This window comes from Callorhinchus milii, unplaced genomic scaffold (assembly GCF_018977255.1).
Source record: "Callorhinchus milii isolate IMCB2004 unplaced genomic scaffold, IMCB_Cmil_1.0 Scaffold21, whole genome shotgun sequence".
Classification (NCBI taxonomy): Eukaryota; Metazoa; Chordata; class Chondrichthyes; order Chimaeriformes; family Callorhinchidae; genus Callorhinchus; species Callorhinchus milii.
In genome coordinates this window covers 44,224-67,268 of record NW_024704762.1, presented here as the reverse complement: position 1 = coordinate 67,268, position 23,045 = coordinate 44,224, and the positions used below count along the sequence as shown (strand labels likewise).

The 23,045-nt window shown below is 50.6% G+C and overlaps 1 protein-coding gene across 3 annotated transcripts in view; it reads right to left on the bottom strand.

Annotated features, from left to right (window-relative positions):
• The window catches only part of sppl2 (signal peptide peptidase-like 2), a gene marked incomplete at its 5' end in the record, with an annotated part of 42,023 nt that overhangs the window by 4,928 nt on the left and 14,050 nt on the right, over positions 1 to 23,045 (bottom strand). Inside the window, 7 exon segments of one of the 3 annotated variants that reach the window (XM_042342683.1) lie at positions 7,184 to 7,382; positions 8,138 to 8,298; positions 8,819 to 8,896; positions 10,310 to 10,409; positions 11,616 to 11,678; positions 14,521 to 14,595; positions 21,091 to 21,172. In XM_042342683.1, coding sequence (XP_042198617.1) covers positions 7,215 to 7,382; positions 8,138 to 8,298; positions 8,819 to 8,896; positions 10,310 to 10,409; positions 11,616 to 11,678; positions 14,521 to 14,595; positions 21,091 to 21,172 — 727 coding nt within the window. 3 annotated transcript variants of the gene reach the window in all.

Below are 23,045 nucleotides of genomic sequence, written 5' to 3'. Positions count from 1 at the left end.
ACAGTTGGGTCATGACCCGAGCAGGGGGGAAATGGTCAGGGTGAGGGAAGGGAGGGAGCAAGGAGGGGGGAAATGGTCAGACCATGACAAGCTGTTTCATCTTGTCTAGAAATGTAGAACAAGGGGACACCGACTGTGCTTGAAGGAGGATAAATTCGAAACTAATCTGCAGAAACATTATTTCAGTGAGAGCGCTAAATCTTTGGATCACAGTCCCTAGGGAGACAGTGGAAGCAGAAAGTGTGTAAACCCCACCCTCACTTACCTCATCCACATATTTCCGAACTCTACCCTTCATACGCGACAGTCATTTTCACCCCAAAATCTATAAACCCCCCACAAACCTCTTCCACTGTGCCCTCCCCTGCTAGCACCCCTATTCGCATTACCCTCCAAAAATGTCTGCTCCTTCTGTAAGAAAGCTCTCACTATCTGTGATCTAATCCTGGATGAGCAGATGGATATTCTTGGGCTCATGGAAACTTGGCTGTCCCCCGGTGACCCCGTCCCCCTGGGCGAAGCCTCCCCACCCTGGCTACACTTTCCAGTGGTGGCGGAGTGGAACCTAATCTCCCTCGGTCTATCTCCCTATTCCTCCAACTCCTTCCTTTCCTTTGAGCACCTCACCCTGTACCTCCCTCCCTTCACTCCTTCAAAATCCCCCTAATCTCCCCCAAGCCCCCCTTCGTCCCCAAACTACATGGTTCCTTCCTCTCGGACATCTCTCTCCTCATTGTGAACACCTACTCAAAATGGCCAATTTCAACCTCCAGCTCCATCTCCTCTGATTTTGCTGCCCTCCTCCTCCCTAAATCTCACCCTCCACATAAACTCACGCCCCCTCAACCATGGCCATCCTCTCGACTTCGTCATTGCCCATGGCCTTGACATCTCCGAACTGTCCATCATGGACATGGCCACCTCTAACCATTTCCTTATCTCCCACTGCAGCCGTCAAGCTTCTAAATGAGCGTGTCTCCTCAACTTTCAGTTTCCTTGCCCCCCTGAAATCCAGGACCATCTCCCCCTGGTACAACAGCCACCTCCATCCCCTTAAATCCTAAACCCGGACCCTCAAGTGCAAATGGCACAAAACTGGCCCCATGGGTCACTGTCAAATGTGGCTTGAGAATCTTTGTACCTACTGCCTCTGCTTCACACAGGCAAAACTGCCTACTTCTCCCAGGGCCATTCTGGAGGCCAAAATTAACCCCAAAGTGCTGTTCACTCATCACCTCTTCTGCTCATCCTCTCAAGCACCTTGATCCTCAGATGCAATGCTAAGTCAGCTGAATTCTTGCCTCTTTGGTACTCCTCCCGTAATGACCTACCCTCCTTGGTCACTGTCCTCCACAACTTCTTCATCATTCTTGACACCCTTGGCCTTGCACCCACCTCCTACACTCGCCAGCCCTCTAGTACATCAGCCACCTCTGCATCCTCAAATCATAGGTGTGTGCCACTGAATGCACCTGGCACAAATCCAATCGGTCCATTGCCAGATCTGGCTGGACTGCACCAAGATCTCCTACTCCGCTCTCGCCTCAGCTAAATCGTCCTTCTATTCCAAAATCATCTTGGAAGCCAAAGACAACCTCAGTCTCTTGTTTTCCAAAACAAACCAACTCCCCCGTCCACCCTCCCACCAACTCCAAATGTGAGATGATGGATGTCCTCAAGTTCAATATTGAGGAGATCCATTCTGCTGCCTCTGCCCTTTCTACTGTCACACACTCCTCATCTCCAGCCCCCAACCATCCCTCCCTACACACTTATGACCCTGTCTCCCTCTTCTCCTCCATAATTTCCCAAATGAAGCCTCTCCCTTGACCCCATCACTCCTTTTCCTTTCCTCCAGCGCCTTGTGGCGTCCTTCCGACATGAAAGGCACTATATAAATGAAATTTATTGTTGTTGAAGTCATGGTCAAGGATTCCTTCCTCTCAAACATAGATAACATCCGCCTGCTGCCTTCTGCTCCCCGCCCCCCCCCCCCCTCACATCACCCATTCCGTCCGCCACAGCTCCATCACTACCCCCACCTACACTCCTTTGCCCCATTTCTCCTTCCTCCTTATCAACCACCATCAACAAGAACAACTTACATTTATATATCGACCCTCACGCAGAGTAGCATCTAATAGCGCTTGACGCCCATCTTAACTCATCTTCCTGGTCACTCAACTCCCACTCCTCTGCCCACTGCTGGTAGACACAGTCAACCAGTCCTTCTCCTCAGGCCCCGTCCCACTACCCTCAAAACTTGTCATCCCTTTCCTCCTCAAAGAACCCACCCTCGATCCCTCTAACCTGATAACTTGTCTTTCCAAAGTTCAGGAATGCCTTATTGCAAATGCACTTCGCTCACACCCTTCCTTCCGCTCTCTACTTGAGCCTCTCCGGTCCAGTTTCCACCCTGTACAGAGACAGCGCTTTTTACAATTGACGTCCGCTCACTGTGTGACCTACTCACAGACATCATAAACTTCTCCCTGTCCACTGGCACCTTTCCCACCCCTTTAAAAACGGCCGTCATTACTCATATCCTTAAAAAAACCCTCCCTGGAACCACCCCTGCTCTCAAATTACCGCCCCATCTCCAACCTCCCTTTCTTTTCCAAGGTCCTGGAAAAATAATAATAATAATAATCCTTGCATTTGATATAGCGCTTTTCACGTCGGGAGGACGTCCAAAAGCGCTTCACAGAATACACTGTAAAGTGAATTCACTGTATATTTGTACGCGAACGCGGCAGCCAATTGCGCACAGCAATGTCCCACAAACAGTCGTAGATTGAAAATGACCAATTTATTATTGTTTTTGGTTTTGGAGGGAATATTATTAGGCTCTGTGTGGAGTAAGGAAACTTGCCCAAGGTTTCGCCCTCTGCCTGGAATTGAACTCAGGTCTCTCGCTTGCAAAGCGAAATGTTGTTGCTTCCCAGCTTCGCTCTTTCCTCTCCTGACACTCCCTTCATGAACCCGTCCAATCGGGTTTCCATGCCACCCACAGTACAGAAACAGCCCTGGTCAAAGTGACAAATGACATTTTGTCCATCTGCGACCAGGGCTCCCTCTGCCTCCTCATCCTCTCTGCTGCCTTTGATACCACTCTATCCTTCTCCACCACCTTGCCTCTCAACTCATGGTTCTGTCCTTGAATGGTTCAGATCCTAGCTTTCTTACCATCTTCTTCACCTCCACAAACGTCTTCTCCTCCAGCCCCCGCACCCTCTCATGCGGCGTTCCTCAGGTCTCTGTCCTTAGACACTTCTTTTCAATATCTATATGCTCCTTCTTAGTGACATCATCCGCAGACATGGGGTCAACTTCCACATGTATGCGGATGACACCCAACTCTACCTCTCTGCCTCCACCCTTGACTCCAGGTCCACTGCTGTTCTGACAGAATGTCTGTCACATCAAGACCTGGATGAGAGCTAACGTTCTACAGTTGAACGTCAACAAGACCGAGGCTCCTAATTGTCCCGTCAGCGCCTCCTCACCTTAGGTATTGATAGCATCACCATCCATGGATGCACATTCCACCTCACTGAGCCAGTCTGGAACCTTGGCATCTTGTTTGACCTTAAACTGTCTTCTACCCCACATCCGTGCCATGATCCGCTCTGCCTTCCCCTACCTCCACAACATCTCCTGGCTCTGCCACTGTCTCACACCATAAGCCACTGAGACCCTCATACATCCAGGCTCGACTAGGCGAACTCCCTGCTTGTCGCTTCACCAACTCCTCCAAAGGCTGCAGATCATCCAGAATTTCCTGTAGCTGACCATTGATAAGACGGAAGCCATACTCCTTGGCTCCCGTCAACGTTATCACTCCTGTGGCCTGCACGTAACCTAGGTATCAGGTTCAAACCCCAGCTCTCCTTCCTACCCCATTTAGTCCCTAACAAGGACCAATTCCCTCCACATCCATCATATTACCCACCTCCGACTGTACCTCATATCAAACACAGCTGAGATCCTCGTCCCATACTTTCGTCACTTCCCATCTCAATTATTCCAATGTCCTCCTTGCTGGTCTTCCCAGCTCCACTATCCACAAAATCCAAAACTCCACTGCCTGTAAACTTACCTGCTCCAAAGGAGTTACAGCGCTCCACTGTCTCCCCGTCATAGAATGATTGACTTCAAGATCCGCACCATCATCTACAAACTGTTTCACACCCTGGCACCTTCCTACCTCTCCAACCTTACTCCCTACCCCATCATGCCCCGCCTCTGCTTGGTTGGCTCTAGCCTCCTGCTTGTCCCTCATCTCTCCACTCCACCATCGACGGCCGTGCTTTCAACCCCTATGTTCTGAAAGTACGGTACTCTCTCCCTCAATCACTTTGCCTTGCCTCTCCCTCCTTCCCCTTTTTCAGATCACCTGTCCCACAAACAGCCATGAAGTGAATGAACATCTTGGGAATTTCCATGTGTAGGTGGAATGCATGGAACTCTGTTTGGTTCGAATATTTTTAAGTATGGTGACACCCAGCTGACCCCCGCAAAAATGTGAATGACTAATGGGGAATTGTTGGCCATGACCTGGGCCAATAGAAAAGTGCAGAAATATTTGCTGGAAATTGCGGGGCGATTTGCAAATTCCACAGAAAATTGTGGGGTGGTTCTGACAAGTTTTGCAGAAAATGGCGGGGAGTTGATTGGTGCTATTGAGGTACACTTTACTGCAAACCTACATTTTTCACTTTATTGATAAAAACTAAACATGAGGAATTAACACATATTAGATTGTTGCAAAAAAATATTAATTGCTTCTTTAACAAAAACTGGGTGGCCTTTATGGTGGGAGAGGGGGGGCAGGGGAGAGGGAGACACTAGCGAGGCTACAGGAGCTCTCAGGGCACAGCACCGCCCACAGACCCAGAGAGAGAGAGGGAGAGACACACTCACATTCAGAGACAGAGAGAGACACACACTCAGAAACAACAACTTTCACTTTGGGAGGACGTCCCAAGGTGCTGGACAGACAGAGTTACGGACTCGAGCTGGGGGTCGGGGTGGAGGGCGGGGGGAAGCAGGGAGATCGAAAGCATGGTCGAAGAGGAGGATCTTGAGATGGGTCTTGAAGGTGGCGAGGGAGGGGGCGAGGCCGACAAGCAAGGAGTTTGCATAGTTGAGCCTCGATGTAATGAAGGCGTGTATGAGGATCTCGATGGCCTGCGATGTGAGACAGTGTCGGAGCCGGGCGAGGTTGCGAAGGTGGGGAAGGCAGAGCGGGTCATGGCGCAGATGTAGGATAGAAAGGACAGTTGAGGGTCAAACAGGACCCCAAGGTTCCACACTGGCTTAGTAAGGTGGAGTGAGCCCCATGGATGGTGATGCTGAGGTGAGGAGGCGCTGACGGGACAATCGGGAGCCTCGGTCTTGTTGACATTCAACTAAAGAAAGTTTGCTCCCATCCAGGACTTGATGCTTGACAGACATTCTGTCAGGACAGCAGTGGGACCTGGAGTCAAGGGTGGAGGCAGAGAGGTAGAGTTGGGTGTCATCCGCATACATGTGGAAGTTGACCCCATGTCTGTGGATGATGCCACCAAGAGGGTACATATAGAAATTGAGGAGGGGATTAAGGACAGAGCCCTGAGGAATGCTGCATGAGATGGTCCGAGGGCTAGAGGAGAAGCCTTTTGAGATGAAGTGCAAACGGTGTGACAGGTACGATCTGAACCAGTCAAGGACAGAGCCGTGAAAGTTGAGGTGAGAGGAGAGGTGGTGATGAGTATAGAGTGTTTGACGGTGTCAAAGGCAGCAGAGAAGTCGAGGAGGCAGAGGGAGTCCTGGTCGCAGATGGACTGAATATCATTTGTCATGTTTCTGTGCTGTGCTTTTCTCTTTGACCGAGCCTTCAGCTCCCCTCTCGACTCTCTTCCCCCTCCTCGCTCCCTCCCTTCCCTCCCCTCACCCTGACCATTTCCCCCCTCCTCGCTCCCTCCCTTCCCTCCCCTCACCCTGACCATTTCCCCCCTCCTCGCTCCCTCCCTTCCCTCCCCTCACCCTGACCATTTCCCCCTGCTCGGGTCCTGACCCAACTGTGCAGCGCCTTGGGACATCCTCCTGACGTGAAAGGCGCTTTATAAATGGAATCTTGTTGTTGCTGTTGTTGTTGGGCGGCACGGAAACCCGATTGGAGGGGTACGAGAAGGAGTGGCGGGAAAGGAAGGAGTGAAGCTGAGAAGCAACAACTCGTTCCAGGAACTTGGAGAGGAAAGAGAGGTTGGAAAGGTGGTATTTAGGAAGTAGAGAAGGGTCCAGGGAGATTTTTTTTAAGGATAGAGGTGATGACAGTGGCTTTTAATGGGGTGGGAACAGTACCAGAGGACAGCGAGAGGTTAACAATGTCAGTGAGTAGCGGGGCAAGGAGGTTGAGCTGGGAGGTAAGGAGAGGGGCAGGGACGGGGTTGAGGGAGCAGGTGGTAGGTTTCATACAGGTATGGTGGTGATGAGAGAGGAGGGGGAGACAGGTTCAAAGGTGTGGAAGGAGGGATGGTTAGAGGCCGGGGTGGAGGAGATGGGGAGGGTGTAGCAGGGGCAGCTGAGCGGATTTCCTCGACTCTGGATTTGAGGAAGTCCAGATTCGCCTTGCAATTGGTATTTGAGATGAGGATTGGTGAGGCGTGAGAGGGTGGGCAGAGGAGCTGGGTCGTGATGGAGAAGATGAGCCTGGGGTTGTCCTTAACCTCCAAGATTGTCTTGGAGTAGAACGAAGATTTAGTGGAGGCGAGGGCGGTAGGATTTGACATGGTCCAGCCAGATCTGCCGATGGACAGTTAAGGTTTGATTTAAAATGGTGTGCTCAGTGGAACACACCTTGGCTTTAAAGGAGCGGAGGTGGCTGGTATACCAAGGAAACACACGAGAGAGACACAGACACACACACTCACATTCAGAGACAGAGATACACACACTCAGAGATACAGAGAGAGAGACACACACAAAGAGACACACACTCAGAAACAGACACACACTCACAGAGACACCCACAAACACATAGAGAGACACACACAGGCACACCCATAAACACGCAGAGGAGAGGGAGACAGACATACTCACACAGACACTCACAAACAGAGAGAGAGAGATGCACACAGACAGAGACACATAGACACTCACACACGCATACAGAGAGACACACATAAGGACAGTCACTCACCCGGAGCCACCCTGCCCCACCCACAGTGACGTCAGGTAAACAGCCGGGAGGCCCACAGGCCATAAACTACATCTCCAGTGGGTTTGTAGCGGGGGAGGTTGTTTGTCACGGTTTCTGCGGAAAAAGTGCAGCCGCACTTTTCTATTGGCCCAGTCCATGACACACTTCTTGAATAGTGGGATGGGATCTTACAAGCCACCTGGAAAAACAGGACTTCAGTTTAAGATCTCATCGAACTGCATGGGTATGTAGGCCTAGACTGTATAAATTCAAAATCCTGACACAGGATTTGAACCCATAAGCTTCTGAGTCAATCTGCTACCAACTGAGCAAAGACCCTGAGCCAGGGTGATTACCATGGCCAGCATGGAACAAGGAGATAGCGGTTTCATGAACTTTGATGATGACAGAGAGGCAATTGAGGAGATTGGAATGATCAACAATGTTAAAAGTAGCAGAGAGGTCGTGGAGTGAGGTTAAAAACATGTTCCAAGACTTTCGATAGGAAGGGCAGGCTTGCTTCCCAGAATATGATGAGCAGTACTGGAGGGGCTATGGGTAAAAGGGCATCCGACTACACATCAGGTATTTCCGAAGATCTGGTTGTTTTGAGCTTCTCTGCTTGGCACAATCAACAAGATGATAGATCTGAAGGTCCTCCTGGAACCAATGCCTGGTCTGCTCAGAGTTTTGTTGTTACAAGTGGTCAGGTATACCCCAGGGGTGGAAACACATCGAACCACCAATAAAGGCCAGATTATTAATTGATCTCAAAACGTTAAGTATTTGTGTTACCGGCGAGCCAGACCTGGGCGGAGTGGGGGGCTTAAATATACAAGTGGCCTTTCCCTGGAGAAGCTGATTTCCACCAACTGTGGGAGAGAAGTGTAAACTTACACAACACATTGGTTAGATTTGGAAAATATAACGTGTTCATATCAAAGTGGTATTCACCGCAAAGCCACTGCCGCTCCAGAACATGCCAACCTCGTGACGCCACCATGCCACACAGATGCTGGTCAGCAGGGTGCACGGGACCAAGTAGAGGAGCGCTGGCTGTCCAGTCTGCATCAGTGCCAGTGCCACAAAGGTCACAAGCAGACCAACTCCATAGGCTGCAAGAGAGCAGAGACATTAAACACCAGACGCTGCTGATCCACATTGACCAAAATCATATTATCTCTACCCCCGACCACCTCTTCTGCATTCCTGAGTGGTGTTCTCTGGTTCATCACTGAGGTTCGATAACCACCTCCTGATGTTTCTATACAGAGTGAAGTGGGTCTTATACTCGGCATGGGGACTTCAGAAATCTCCTGCAATCTATCACCATGATGCCATTACTTAAGTTTCAAGATGATGTTAAGACACTTGCATAATTGTTGGGTCAACTCACTCCATAATGTTTCATTATCAAGACTGACATGCGCAGAGGGAATGGGAGATCCAACTCAATCTGGAGCCTATCAGACTGTTCATTTTAGACCACCAGCTGCTGTCTAAGATCCCTTCAGAGTGTAAGTGATGCTGTTTCACTTTATTGTGTCAGGAATGGATTGCTGGGTGGGGAGCTACACACAGCGGCTATTCTACAGCTGACCCTGTGGTGGATGTGGAACAAGTGCAGTCTCGTACCAATGGTGCACGCCACAAAGTAAATCCTCGACGTCTGTACCTGGATGTCGAAGCGATGACAGTATGCCACCAACATTCCTGCAAACAGGAACATGAGAAACGTCAGTCTGACATCTAAAACATCTCATTACCAATATTTGCCAAGTCAATGTTTGAGGATGAAGTCACTACACGTCTTAACTAACTGGTCCCAGATCAAGCGAAGGTGGCAACGATTACAACAACAAAATTACGTTTATAGAACGCCTTTCACGTCGGGAGGACGTCCCAAAGAGCTGAACAATCAGGTTCGGGGCCCAATCATGGGGGAGGGATGGTGTGGGGATAAGGGAAGGCAGAGAGACCAAAGGCACGATCAAAGACAAGGGTCTTGAGACCGACCTTGAACGAGGCAAGGGAGAAAGCGAGGCGAAGGGACCGTGGGATGGAGTTCCAGAGTGTGGGAGCAGAGAGGCTGGAAGCCCGGCCACTGATGGTAGTTCGGGTCGGGCGGGAGACATGGAGCAGCCGGAATCCGCTGAACGGAGGGAGCGGGCAGGTTGGTAGGGAGTCAGCAGATCAGAGAGGTAGGATGGGGCAAGCCCATGGATGGCCATAAAGGTGAGGACAAGGATCTTGAACTCGATCCTCTGGGGGATGGGGAGCCAGTGGAGTCGGGTGAGGGTGGGAGTGATGGGGTCACGGAGGCTGGTGCGCGAGAATACATAAAGCTGCAGAATTTTGGATGATCTGCAGCTTGTGAAGGGAAGAGTTGGGAAGGCCGATGAGGAGGGAGTTTCCATAATCGAGCCTTGAAGTGACGAATGTGTGGGTGAGGGTTTGGGGGCCTGAGGGGTGAGGCAGTGGCAGAGTCTGGCAAAGTTGCGGAGGTGGTGGTAGGCAGTGCCGGTCATGGCGTGAATGTGGGGGAGAAAGGACAGTTCGGGGTCAAACAAGACCCCCAGGTTCCTGACAGGCTCAGTGAGGTTGAGTGTGCAGCCGTGGAGGCTGATGCTGCCAGTGCCCGAGGTGCGGAGGCGCTGGCATGAGCCAATCAGGAGGGCCTTGGTCTTGCTGACGTTGAGTTGGAGAAAGTTGTCCCTCGTCCAGGACTTGATGTCGAACAGGCAGTCGGTCAGGACCCCAGTAGTCCTGGAGTTCAGGGTGGAGGCAGAGAGGTAGAGTTGGGTGTCACCCGCATACATGTAGAAATTTCCCCCATGTCTGTGGATGATGTCACCAAGGAAGAGCATGTAGAGGGTGAAGAGGAGGGGACTGAGGTCAGAGCCCTGAGGAACACCGCACAATACAGTGCGGGGGCTGGAGGAGAAGCTGTTTGCCGCGGCGAAGTGGAGGCGGTGTGAAAGGTAAGACCTGAACCAGTCAAGGACAGAACTTTGAAGGTTGTGGTGGGAGGAGGAGGATTGAGTGGTCCACGGTGTCAAAGGCGGCGGTGAGGTCGAGGAGGACGAGGAGGCAGAGGGAACCCTGATCACACATAGTCAGGATTACCTGGTATCAGGACATCTCCAAATCCCAGGAGAGAGAATGGCCTGTCGCAGAGTGCCAGGGGAGAGGAGTTTAGCCGGGGAACTTTCAGCACCATTGGGAGCTGGAATACAAAGGAATCTCGGCTTATAAAAGGAAAGAATTTTTCAGCAACTGCAAAAAAGTGTTAATTACTGTGTATAAAGAGCAGAAGATTGGGACTTGGTGATTGTCTGCCGAACACCAGATGATGCTGGGTTATTAACTCCCAACATGTGGAGTCCTGTAGTTCAGGGGTTAGAGCACTCGCTTTGCAAGTGAGAGACCTGAGTTCAATTCCAGGCAGAGGGCGAAACCTTGGGCAAGTTTCCTTACTCACACAGAGCCTAACAATAATCCCTCCAAAACCAAAAAAAAATAATAAAAATTGGTCATTTTCAATCCACGACTGTTTGTGGGACAGTGCTGTGCGCAATTGGCTGCCGCGTTCGCCCACAAATATACAGTCAATTCACTTTACAGTGTGTTCTGTGAAGCGCTTTGGGACGTCCTCCCGACGTGAAAAGCGCTATATCAAATGCAAGGATTATTATTATTATTATTAACATGCTGATAAAGTGAGGCTCACAAACAGTCAGCATCAGACTATTGGGACAGAAGAGAAATGAGAGGAAATTAGACGATCCTCAAGCAGTTCTTGTGGAATTAGTAAAACAGCTTTTATCTGATCATTTCTATTAACTATTCAAACTAAGCAGTGTTTCAGTGCACAGAGATGGATGCATTACTGAGAAGTCCTGCAATCCAGCACCAGTAATTATAATCAATAATAAGCACCTTTCATGTCAGGAGGACATCTCAAAGTCCTTCACATGACTCCCTACACATGTTCTGACTGCATTTTGTGGGTGAACGAGGCAGCCAATCTGTGCTCAGCCAGCAAATGAGTGACCAGTTTTAGCTGGAGATTATTGGACAGAACACTGGGAGAAATTCCCTTCTGTTTTTGAATAGGATCATTTTACATCAGAATCATTAAAATCCACATGATCAGGAAGAACTAACAAGACTTTGGTTTAACGTCTCATCCGAAGGATAGCACCTCCAACAACATAGGCTCCGGTGATGACAGCCTGGACTGTGATTTCAAAGTCCTAATGTAGTTGGGCTTGAAATTACAATCTTCTTATTCAGAAGTGAGTGTGCTATCAGTGTAGGTCAATGCTTTTAAACACAGCCTCAGAATAGCTCACCAGTAGTGAAACAAACATTGTATTGAACACAAGACGATATGTTTAACTAGTTTCCTAATGCTGATAACGTCTCATACCTTTTCATTTGTTGAAAAATCTGATGGACCTGCAGCTACCTCCACCATGATACTTTCACCGCTCTGTGGGGAGGTGGGACAGAGAGAGTGTGTGAGTAAGAGAAACCAATAATTATGATCAACAGAGGAAGGAAGGAAGGACGGAAGGAAGGAAGGAAGGAAGGAAGGGACGGAAATGCTTGATTGCTGGGGAGGTTAAATGGTTATGAAATGGGCTAATTTCATTCCTCCAAAATTCTAGCACATTACAACTTTGTCTCTGGAGACAATCAGTGGTATAATTATGGCTTTTCCCAGTTCTGGATCTGCTCAGATTGGACTCTCAGACTGGGGGGGTGTGGGGGGCTGAGGAGGGAAGGGGTGGGGGCAGAGCGGGGGAACCGCTGACGTCACAGTTTACTTTTCAGGAGTGTGCACGCGGAAAAAAAAAAAAAGCCCTCTGCGTGGTGGTGTAGCCCTTATCTCAAGGACATCACTTGCCCTCTCCCCCTACTCCTCTGGCTCTTTCCCCTCTTTCGAGCACCTCACCCTCTCCCACCCCTCCTTCCTCTCACTCAAAATCCTCCTCCTCTACCGGCCCCTAAAACCTCTCCCACCTTCATCTCCGATATTTCAACACTTCTTACATCTCTTTGCCTCTGCTCTGATCGCCTCATCATCCTGGGCGACTTCAACCTCCACTTCACCCCCTCCTGCTCCATCTCCTCGGACTTCTCCTCCCTGCTCTCCTCACTCAACCTCTCCCTCCACATCAACTCCGCCACTCACAGTCACGGCCACCCACTCGATTTGGTGATCACCCGGGGCCTCAGTGTCTCGGATGTCACTATCACCGACAAGGCCGTCTCCGACCACCACTTCATCTCCTTCACCACCTCCACCCCCCCTCCCCTCCTCCACCAGACCCACCACCATCTTCTACCGCCCCTGGAAGAAATTACCCCCACAATCCCTAACCTCTGCCTTGGAGTCCTCTGAACTCCTTCCCTCTGGCCTTCATCCCTCACTGACCCCTCTTCTCCTCTCACCCTCCTCCACAACACCCTCTCCTCCACACTCGACACTCTTGCCCCCATCACCTCCCGTACTGTCTCCTACTCTCGCTCCTCCCCCTGGTTCACCACCAACCTCCGCTCACTGAAGAGCCAGGTGTGGGCCGCTGAACACACCTGCGTCAAATCTGGCCTAATGGTCCACCGACAAATCTGGCTGGACCTCCTCAAAATCTACCGCTCCACTCTAGCCTCGGCCAAGTCGTCCTTCTACTCCGGGATAATCCTGGAGGAGAACAACATCCCCAGGCTACTGTTTTCTACCACATCCCGACTCCTCCGTCCCCCCCGCCACCCCATGCAGGTCATCTCCTCCAACCTTCACTGCGAGGAGATGCTGCATTTCCTTGAATCCAAAATCAAGGGAATTCGCTCCGCGGTCACTTCCCCTCCAACATCCACCCACCCCCCTCCCTCCCACACTCCGACTCCTACCCATCCTCCCCTACACACTTTCGTACCCGTTTCCCCACCCTCTGTCACCAAACTCATCCTATCCCTGAAACCCACCACCTGCTCCCTTGACCCCATCCCCACTCCACTCCTTATCTCCCAGCTCCACCTCCTGCCCCACATATCACAGACATTGTCAACCTGTCCCTCTCCTGTGGCTCCGTTCCCATTCCCTTAAAAACTGCCACCATCACTCCCACCTTGAAAAAACCCTCCCTTGATGCGTCGCGGCTATCAAGCTATCAAGCCATCTCCAACCTCCCCTTCCTGTCCAAGGTCCTGGAACGAGTTGTGGCCTCCCAGCTGCGCTCTTTCCTCTCCACCCATTCATTATTCGAACCCCTTCATTCGGGTTTCCGTGCTGCCCATAGCACAGAAACTGCCCTGGTCAAGGTCACCAATGACATCCTGACCATCTGTGACCAGGGCTCCCTCTGCCTCCTCGTCCTCCTCGACCTATCGGCAGCATTCGATACAGTCGACCACTCTATCCTCCTCCACCGCTTGTCCTCCCACCTCAACCTTCAAAATTCTGTCCTTGACTGGTTCAGGTCTTAACTTTCACACCACCTCCACCTTCGTCGCGGCAAACAGCTTCTCCTCCACCCCCCGCACCGTCTTGTGCAGCGTTCCTCAGGGCTCTGACCTCAGTCCCCTCCTCTTCACCCTCTATATGCTCCCCCTGTGGTGACATCATCCGCAGACATGGGGTTAACTTCCACATGTATGTGGATGACACCCAACTCTACCTTTCCTCCTCTACCCTCAACTCCATGATCCCCGATGTCCTGACAGCTGTCTGTCCGACATCGAGTCCTGGACGAGAGACAACTTCCTTCAGCTCAACGTGTGCAAAACTGAGGCCCTCCTGATTGGCTCACGTCAGCGCCTCCGCACCTCAGGCGCTGACAGCATCAGCTCCGCACTCTCCACCTCTCAAAGCCATCAGGAACCTCGGGGTTCCCCTCGACCCTGAGCTGTCCTTTCTCCCTCATATCCGCACCACAACTGGCACCGCCTTCCATCACCTCCGGAATGTCGCCAGACTACGGCACTACCTCACGCGGCTGAAACTCTGGTCCACACCTTTATCACCTCAAGGCTGGACTATGGGAACATATGTTTAGTGCCTTTCACGTCGAGAGGACGTCCCAAATAATAGCACTGGTATCACGGAGAAAGCAAAACCCAAACAATTCTAATAGCTGTTCAATACTTATGTAAAGATGTCAAACCATGCAGTAAGTAGCAAAGCTTGTGCACTATAGAGAACACAAAAATATCAAGCATAAGATTCTATCTGTGCTGAAACAGGAAATTCCAAACTAATATTATGAATTGAAAGCTAGTGGAAGAGAATGAGACAATCTGTGTTTGGAATGAAACAAAGGTTCACGTACCCGCGTGATGAATGGAGTGATGAAGACAAAGAAGACATCATAGACGAAGAGAACCACCAGGAGCAGTGTGCAGGCCTGCAGGAGGAGGAAGCACAGTTAGGACACGTCCTATTACAATATTAAACCACCTTCCGCTCCAGTTGTTTTGTGATTGATGTGTTACTATTTCCAGCACCTGCTTTCTTCACACAGTGAGGCCTCCGTCTGCTCTGCTTCCCGCCATTTTCAGGCACACCACGTGATCACACTTCTCACATTCACTTTATTAAAGGGAAGATTCAATTATTTTTTTCCCAATTTATGTAATTTTGCACAAAAACATCAGAGGGTGAAAATAATGAAATTAAATAGACCACGAAAGATACTGGTTATACAATATCTGAAAGAAGAAACTGAGGATAACACGTACTGTGCGAGTGGTCTTAGCGAATGAAGCTTGCCTTAATCCACCACCTACACACACTGATTCAGCAACTTCTGTGAGGCATCTCACAGACAGTCCCTGGTCTCACCATTAAAGGAGAATTGAAATCACTTCACGAGGGAGGTTCCTGACACTGCAAGTGTCTGCGCAGCTTGTTACAAACATCGTTGCTTTGCCACCCTGTGTTGAGTACCACTGGCAGTGCAATGATACAGTGACCTCCATTAGTAAACTGAAGAGAACAGGAATGAAGCAGGCATCCATGGCAGTGCAAGAAATGGTGAGGGCTGAGGCAGGGAAGGAAGTCGCTCAATGTTTGTTATCTACTTTTACTGCCTGTGTAATATGTACATTCTCCTAAGTTTTTTTCTTGGGTCAGCCGGGTGTCTGACACATGCGGAAAATCATCACTCTCTCCCTGCTTACCTGATTCCAGAAAGTATCACAACAACTTGTGCTTATATAGCGCCCTCCACGCAGGGCAGCATCTCAGAGCACTTAACAGTGGCGGAGCCTGAATCCGAGCCGGGTGGAGGGCAGAGGTGGCTGTAAGCACTGTCAAATAGGACAAACACATGCACAAGGGTTTCGGCTGTATTTGGGGTAAGGTACGGTTGGAAGCAGCCAATGTGGCGGAGGTGAAAGCAAGAAGTCCTGTTCAGGGCCAAGATGTGGGGGAGGAAGGACAGCTGGGGGTCGAACCGGATGCCTAGATTGCGCACTGGTTTGGTGAGTCTGAGGGAGAGCTTAGGGAGGTTGAGGAGTTGAGACCCGCAGGAGTGAAGATGTTGATGGGAGACAAGGAGTATGGCTTCTGTCTTGTCCATATTCAGCTGCAGGAAGTTTACACTCATCCAGGCCCTGGTGTCTCCCAGACAAGCTGCTAGAACATCAGGGATTTGGAGTTGGTGCTGGAGGAGACAAAGTAATAATAATAATAATCCTTGCATTTGATATACCGCTTTTTCACGTCTTCTCGACGTCTCAAAGCACTTCACAGAAGACTGTAAAGTGAATTGACTGTATATTTGTGGACGAAACAAGTAGATTTGTGTGTCATCCGCAAACATGTGGAAGTTTACCCTGTATCTGTGGATGACATCACCCAGATGGAGCTTATAGATAAGGAAAAGAAGAGGCCAAGGATGGAGCCCTGGGGTACCCCGCAGGTGAACATGCGCATGCAGGAGGAGAAATCATTTGCTGAGATGCAATGGAGGCGATTGGTTAAGTAGGAGTTGAACCATGTGAGTGAGGTCCCACTAAGGTGGATGAGGGAGGAGAGGCCGTGGAGGAGGATGGGGTGGTCGATTGTGTCGAACACAGCAGAGAGATCCAGGAGAACCAGGAGGCAGAGGGAGCCCTGGTAACAGATAGTGAGAATGTTTGTGACTTTGACAAGCGCTGTCTCTGTGCTGTGGGCAGTCGGGGCGAAAATCAGACCAGGGGCTCGAGGAGGAGTGGAGGGAGAGGTGTGACCAAAGTTGATCTGCAACAATGAGTTCCAGGACTTTGGCAAGGAAGGGCAGGTTGGAGACGGGAGTGTGAGAGATTAGAGGGATCAAGGGTGGGGTTTTGAGGAAGGGTGTGATGACAGCGGTTTTCGGGGGGAGTGGAACAGAGCCTGAGGAGAGAGACTGGTTGACCGTGTCAGACAGCAATGGGGAGAGTAGGGGAGTTGAGTGACCAGCTGCTGGGTGGGGAGGGGGTCGAGGTAGCAGGTGGTGAACTTCATCCGGATGATTGTGGCTGAGGGGGAGGAGGGATAAATGGGGCAAAGGAGTGTAAGGAGGGGGGAGTGGCAGGTGCTGTGGCGGAAGGAGAAGGCAGTGTGGATGGTCTGGGTGGGGTGGAAGGGCAGTGGGGAGGGGGGGATGGGGAGGACGATGTAGCAAATGGATGTTTTCAATTCTTGAGGCAAAGAAGTCTAGGACCTCTTTGCACTTGGCATTTGACATGAGGATAGAGGGGGCTTGAGGGGGTGCGCTGAGGAGGTGATGGACCGTGGGAAAACCGTGACTTTGGATCGTTGTTTACCTCCAGGGTGACTTTAGAGTAAAAGTCAGTTGTGGCCTGTGAAAGGGAGAGGTGGTGGGTGTGAAGGTGCTCGAGCCACAGCTGGTGGTGAATTATGAGGCCGGATTTCTGCCAACTGCGCTCGAGCAACTGGGTTTGTGTTTTGAGTGAGCGGAGATGATTGTTGTACCTGGAGGTATTAGGCACAGCGAAGGCTTGGGGGGACCCCAGAGTGTGTGTTGGGGTAACTGCTGGAGTCTAACCAGCTAAAACTGCACATCTTGCCATTGATACCGCTGTCTGGCAAGCTTTCCCGCTGCTTGTCCAACTAGGACGACCCTTTGGGCTTTGGCTTGAAGAGTTAACAGGAGCTGAGTGGGATGACTCCTTGCCCCCAGTGACTGGTCTGTCCCTCCAGGTCCCGCCAATGAGCCTGGATGGCTGTGCTTTCATCAGCAGTGCCCTGGAATACTTTGGACCCACTTGGCTCAGGAATTGGACTACCAAGACTGCCACAGAGGGCTGGCTCATTTCCAACATTCCATTGCCAGGCATGTCACCTTGCAGACAGCTCAGCTCCAAGGAGACCCTGTTTATTCTGTTAATAAAGAACAATTTACAGTTTAAGAGGTTAGTCTACATCACTTAACTTTGACTGAAACTTGAGTAATTATTGATTAACCATAGAAAACCAATAAATGTCAGTGCTCCACACCATTCCAGGCAAGTCATCTGATGATACAGCAAAAGCTGCTCAGATACACTGGCACTTAAACACTCTTATTAAGTTTCAGTGCTTGCATGTGGACCATATTCAACATCCAGTTTAGTCTTTCTTATCATCCTTCAAGTGAATCACTTCAAAAGATGCTGTGTGATGCTTTTAACCCTTCAAAAAAACAGTTGCTTTCTCTAAAGTGTTCCCTGAATTTTGCCCAGTGGGTGTTTCTGTTGCCTTCTATTGTGGATTTGAGTCTGAGTTTAAGCTGTTATCAGCAGACAAAACGGTAAGGAGTTTAAAGACCCGACATCAAGATATTTCTGTTCATTCTAGCTTCGCGTGTGAGTGAGATACACAGGCAATTGGGGGAGCCAAAGAAAAGACAGGGGAAGTGTTAGAATCTAACAGTAAATGCAATAAAACCCACAAAGATTGTACATGGTGTCCCTATATTCTCCCTGTGCGCTGTGCCTCCACCATTCCATGTTACTGTCTCTTCCAACAGTCGGCCTGTCAGACGTCAAGTCCCGTCAGTCACTAAGTGCTGTTTGTGGGACGCTGCTGTGTGCAGTTGGCTGCTGCGTTTCACCCACAAATATACGTCAATTCACTTTACAGTATATTCCGTGAAGCGGTTTGAGACGTCGAGAAGACGTGATAAGCACTATATCAAATGCAAGGTTTATTATTATTATGTCTTTAAAAGAAAGATGATTCTTATCATATCTGAGTTTTCAATCAGTGACTCTCTACCAAATACTGTTAATTATCTACCTGCTTCTTCCTGGTAGAAACAAAACGCTTTTTGTCAAAATATGTCAAAACAACTTTGCAAATGTGCTGAAGCAGAGGAGTGAATGTATTAGAAGTCAATACAAGTACTATGGACTAGGAGTAAAACACAGGAATTCCAGGCTTCAGGCATAAACAACAACTACAAATTGCATTTATATAATGCTTTTCAGTTCAGGAGGACGTCCCAAAGCACTGGACAACATCTGACCTGGGGTTTAGATTAAGTGTTGGGGGACAACGGGGGTTGGGGTGGGAAGATGACCGATGGCACAGTCAAAGAGGAAGGTCTTGAGACGGACATTGAAGGAGGCAAGAGAAGTGGCAAGATGAAGGGACTCCAGGGATAGAGTTGCAGAGTGGGAAGAGAGGCTGAAGGCCCAACTGCCAATGGTGGAGCGGGCAGGGCAGATAATGTTAAGCAGACCAGTGCCTACTGAGCAGGCAGGTTGGTAAGGTTTTAGCAGATCACAGGAGGTAGGGTGGGGCAGACCGTAGAGGGCTTTAAAACTGAGGGCAAAGATCTTGAACTCGATCCTCTGGGGGTGGGGAGCTAGTGGAGATGGTAAGCAGGAGGAGATCAGCTCATGGATCCTGGTGCAGGAGAGGATACGAGTTGCAGAGTTCTATATAATCTGCATCTTGAAGAGGGAAGAGTTGGGAAGTCTAGCGAGCAGGAAGTTAGCAAGTCAAGCCTGGATATGGTGAAAGCGTGGTTAAGGGTCTCGGCAGCCCGATGGGAGACGAAATGGAGGAGGTGAGCAATGTTGTGGAGGTGGGGGAATGCTGAACGGGTCATGGCATGGTTGTAGAATTTAAAGGACAGTTGAGAGTTGAACAAGACACCAAGGTTCCGGAATGGTTCAGTGAGGTGGAGAGTGGATCCATGAATAGTGATGCTTTTCGCGTGAAGTGAGAAAGTGCTGATGTGGGCCAAGCACGGGGCCCTCAGTCTTGTTGACGTTCAACTGGAGAAAGTTGGCTCTCATCCAGGACTTGATGTCAGACAGGCAATTCGACAAGACAGGAGTGGTCCTGGAATCGAGGGTGGAGATGGAGAGATGAAGTTGGGTATCATCTGCATACATGTGGATGTTAACCCCATGCCTGCAGTTAACATTACTGAACGGGAGCATATAGATGTTAAAGAAGACCAAGGATAAATCCCTGAGGAATGCCCACTTGAAATCGATACACAGACCATTCAGACTTGCTGCTGAATCCAACTGAGCAGCAAATACACATGGGGTAAATAACAACAACAAAATTACATTTGTATAGCGCCTTTCACGTCAGGAGAACATCCCAAGGCGCTGGACAGACAGAGGTTCAGACCCTAGCTGAGGGTTGGGTCAGAGAGGGTGGAGAGCAGGGGCGGAAAGAAGAGAGATCAAAAGAACAATCGAAGAGGAGGGTCTTGAAGGTGGCAAGGGAGGGGGCGAGGCAGAGGGACTGTGGGATGGAGTTCTAGAATAGCAGAAGGCCCGCCCACCAATAGTGGGGCGATCCAGGCAGGGGCCCCGAAGCAGGCTGGTGCCCGCTGAGCGGAGGGAGCGAGTAGGATGTTAAGGGGTGGGGGTTGGCAGCGGTAGGGGGGAGCAAGATCGTGGAGGGCTTTGAAGGTGAGACCAGGATCTTGTACTGTATCCTCTGTGTGATGGGAAGCCAGTGGAGTCAGGCGAGGACGGGGGTGATATGTCACAGAGCCTGGTGTGGGAGAGAACACGGGCTGCAGAGTTCTGGATGATCTGCCGCCTGTGGAGGGAGGAGTTGGGGAGGCCGACAAGCAGTGAGTTTGCATAGTCAAGCCCTGATGTAATGAAGGCATGTGTGAGGGTTTCGGGGGCCTGCGGTGTGAGGCAGTGGTGGAGCCGGGAGATGTTGCGGAGGTGGGGGAAGGCAGAGCGGGTCATGGCACAGATGTGGGGCAGAAAGGTTAGTTGAGGGTCAAACAGGACCCCAAGGGTCCACACTGGCTTAGCAAGGTGGAGTGAGCAACCATGGATGTGGAGTCCTGTAGCTCAGTGGTTAGAGCACTCGCTTTGCAAGTGAGAGACCTGAGTTCAATTCCAGGCAGAGGGTGAAACCTTGGGCAAGTTTCCTTACTCCACACAGAGCCTAATAATAATCCCTCCAAAACCAAAAACAATAATAAATGGGTCATTTTCAATCTACGACTATTTGTGGGACATTGCTGTGCGCAATTGGCTGCCGTGTTCGCCCACAAATATACAGTCAATTCACTTTACAGTGTGTTCTGTGAAGCGCTTTGGGACGTCCTCCCGACGTGAAAAGCGCTATATCAAATGCAAGGATTATTATTATTATTATGGTGTTGCTGTCAGCGCCTGAGGTGAGGAGGCGCTGACGGGAGTCAATCAGGAGAACCTCGGTCTTGTTGACATTCAACTGAAGAAAATTAGGTCTCATCCAGGACTTGACCTCTGACAGACATTCTGTCAGGACAGCAGTGGTAAAGTACAGAACCATTAAGGAAATGAGAGAGCAGGAATAGGAATCATTTCCTTATAACATCCACTTCACCAGCAGCAGGTAATCCTTATCTGAACACTCAAAAGTGGATTGTAAAGCGAGTTTCTCATGCTGCTCACAGTACCTTAAACGTTGGCAGCCTGATGGTTTTGAGCATGTAGAGGCAGAAGGCAATCCCTAGTGCATCCTGTAGGACCCAGGCCCACCTGTGGTAGAAACTCAGGTCAGGCACTTAGTAAACAGTCAGAGGCACAGAAATAAACTTCACAACAAAGAACACTGTAGAATTTTACAGCACAGAAGGGCCATTTTAACCATGCTGCTTCTTTGAAACAACACAATGACATTTATTGAGCGCCTTTCACATCGGGAGGACATCCCAAAGCGCTTAACAGTTAGGTGTCGGGGCCCAAGCCTGGGGGAGGGGTGGTGCAGGGGTGAGGGAAGGCAGAGAGATGGGAGGGAGACCAAAGGCACGGTTGAAGAGAAGGGTCTTGAGACCGGCCTTGAAGGAGGTGAGGGAGGAAGGTTGGTAGGGAGTCAGCAGGTCAGAGAGGTAGGAGGGGACAAGGCCTTAAAGGTGAGGACGAGGATCTTGAACTCGATCCTCTGGGGGATGGGGAGCCAGTGGAGTCGGGCGAGGGTGGGAGTGATGGGGTCACGGAGGCTGGTGCGCAAGAGTACATGAGCTGCAGAGTTTTGAATGATCTGCAGCTTGTGAAGGGAAGAGTTGGGAAGGCCGATGAGGAGGGAGTTTCCATAATCGAGCCTTGAGGTGACGAATCTGTGGGTGAGCGTTTGGGGGCCTGAGGGGTGAGGCAGTGGCGGAGTCTGGCAATGTTGCAGAGGTGGTGGTAGGCAGTGCCGGTCATGGCGTGGATGTGGGGGAGAAAGGACAGTTCGGGGTCAAACAAGACCCCCAGGTTCCTGACTGGCTCAGTGAGGTTGAGTGTGCAGCCGTGGAGGCTGATGCTGCCAGTGCCCGAGGTACGGAGGCGCTGGCATGAGCCAATCAGGAGGGCCTCGGTCTTGCTGACGTTGAGTTGGAGAAAGTTGTCCCTCGTCCAGGATTTGATGTCGGACAGGCAGTCGGTCAGGACCCCAGTAGTCCTGGAGTTCAGGGTGGAGGCAGAGAGGTAGAGTTGGGTGTCATCCGCATATATGTGGAAATTTACCCCATGTCTGTGGATGATGTCACCAAGGAAGAGCATGTAGAGGGTGAAGAGGAGGGGACTGAGGTCAGAGCCCTGAGGAACGCTGCACAAGACGGGGCGGGGGCTGGAGGAGAAGCTGTTTGCCGCGACGAAGTGGAGGTGGTGTGAAAGTTAAGACCTGAACCAGTCAAGGACAGAACCTTGAAGGTTGTGATGGGAGGAGAGGCGGTGGAGGAGTGGTCCAGTGTCAAAGGCGGCGGAGAGGTCGAGGAGGACGAGGCAGAGGGAGCCCTGGTCACACATGGTCAGGATCTCGTTTGTGACCTTGACCAGAGCAGTTTCTATGCTGCGGGTAGCACAGAAACCCGATTGGAGGGGTTCATGGAGGAGAGGAAAGAGCGAAGCACGGAGGCAACGGCTCTCTCAAGGACCTTGGATCGGAAAGGGAGATTTGAGATGGGCCGGTAGCTGGATAGGGAAGGTTTCTTCAAGGTGGGGGTGATAGTGGCTGTTTTGAGGAAGTAGGAACAGTGCCAGATGACATTGGAGAGGTTAATGATGTCGGCGAATAGTGGGGCAAGGAGGTGGAGCTGGGATTTAAGGAGAGCGGTGGGGATGGGGTCGAAGGAGCAGGTGGTGGACTTCATGGAGGATATCGTGTTGAAGACAGAGGAGGGGGTGACAGGTTTCGAAGCTATGGAAGGAGGGATGGGTAATTGTGTGGGGTGAGGATGGGAAGGAAGTTGGGAGGGCAGTGGCAGCTGTGCTTATTCCCTCGATTTTGGACTCGAGGAAGTCCAGCATTTTCTCGCAGTGAGAGTCGGAAAAAAGAATCTGTGAGGCGTGGAGGGGAGGGCGGAGGAGCCAGTTGGTGGTGGAGAACAGGAGCATGGGATTGCCTTTCGCTTTCAGGATTAACCTGGAA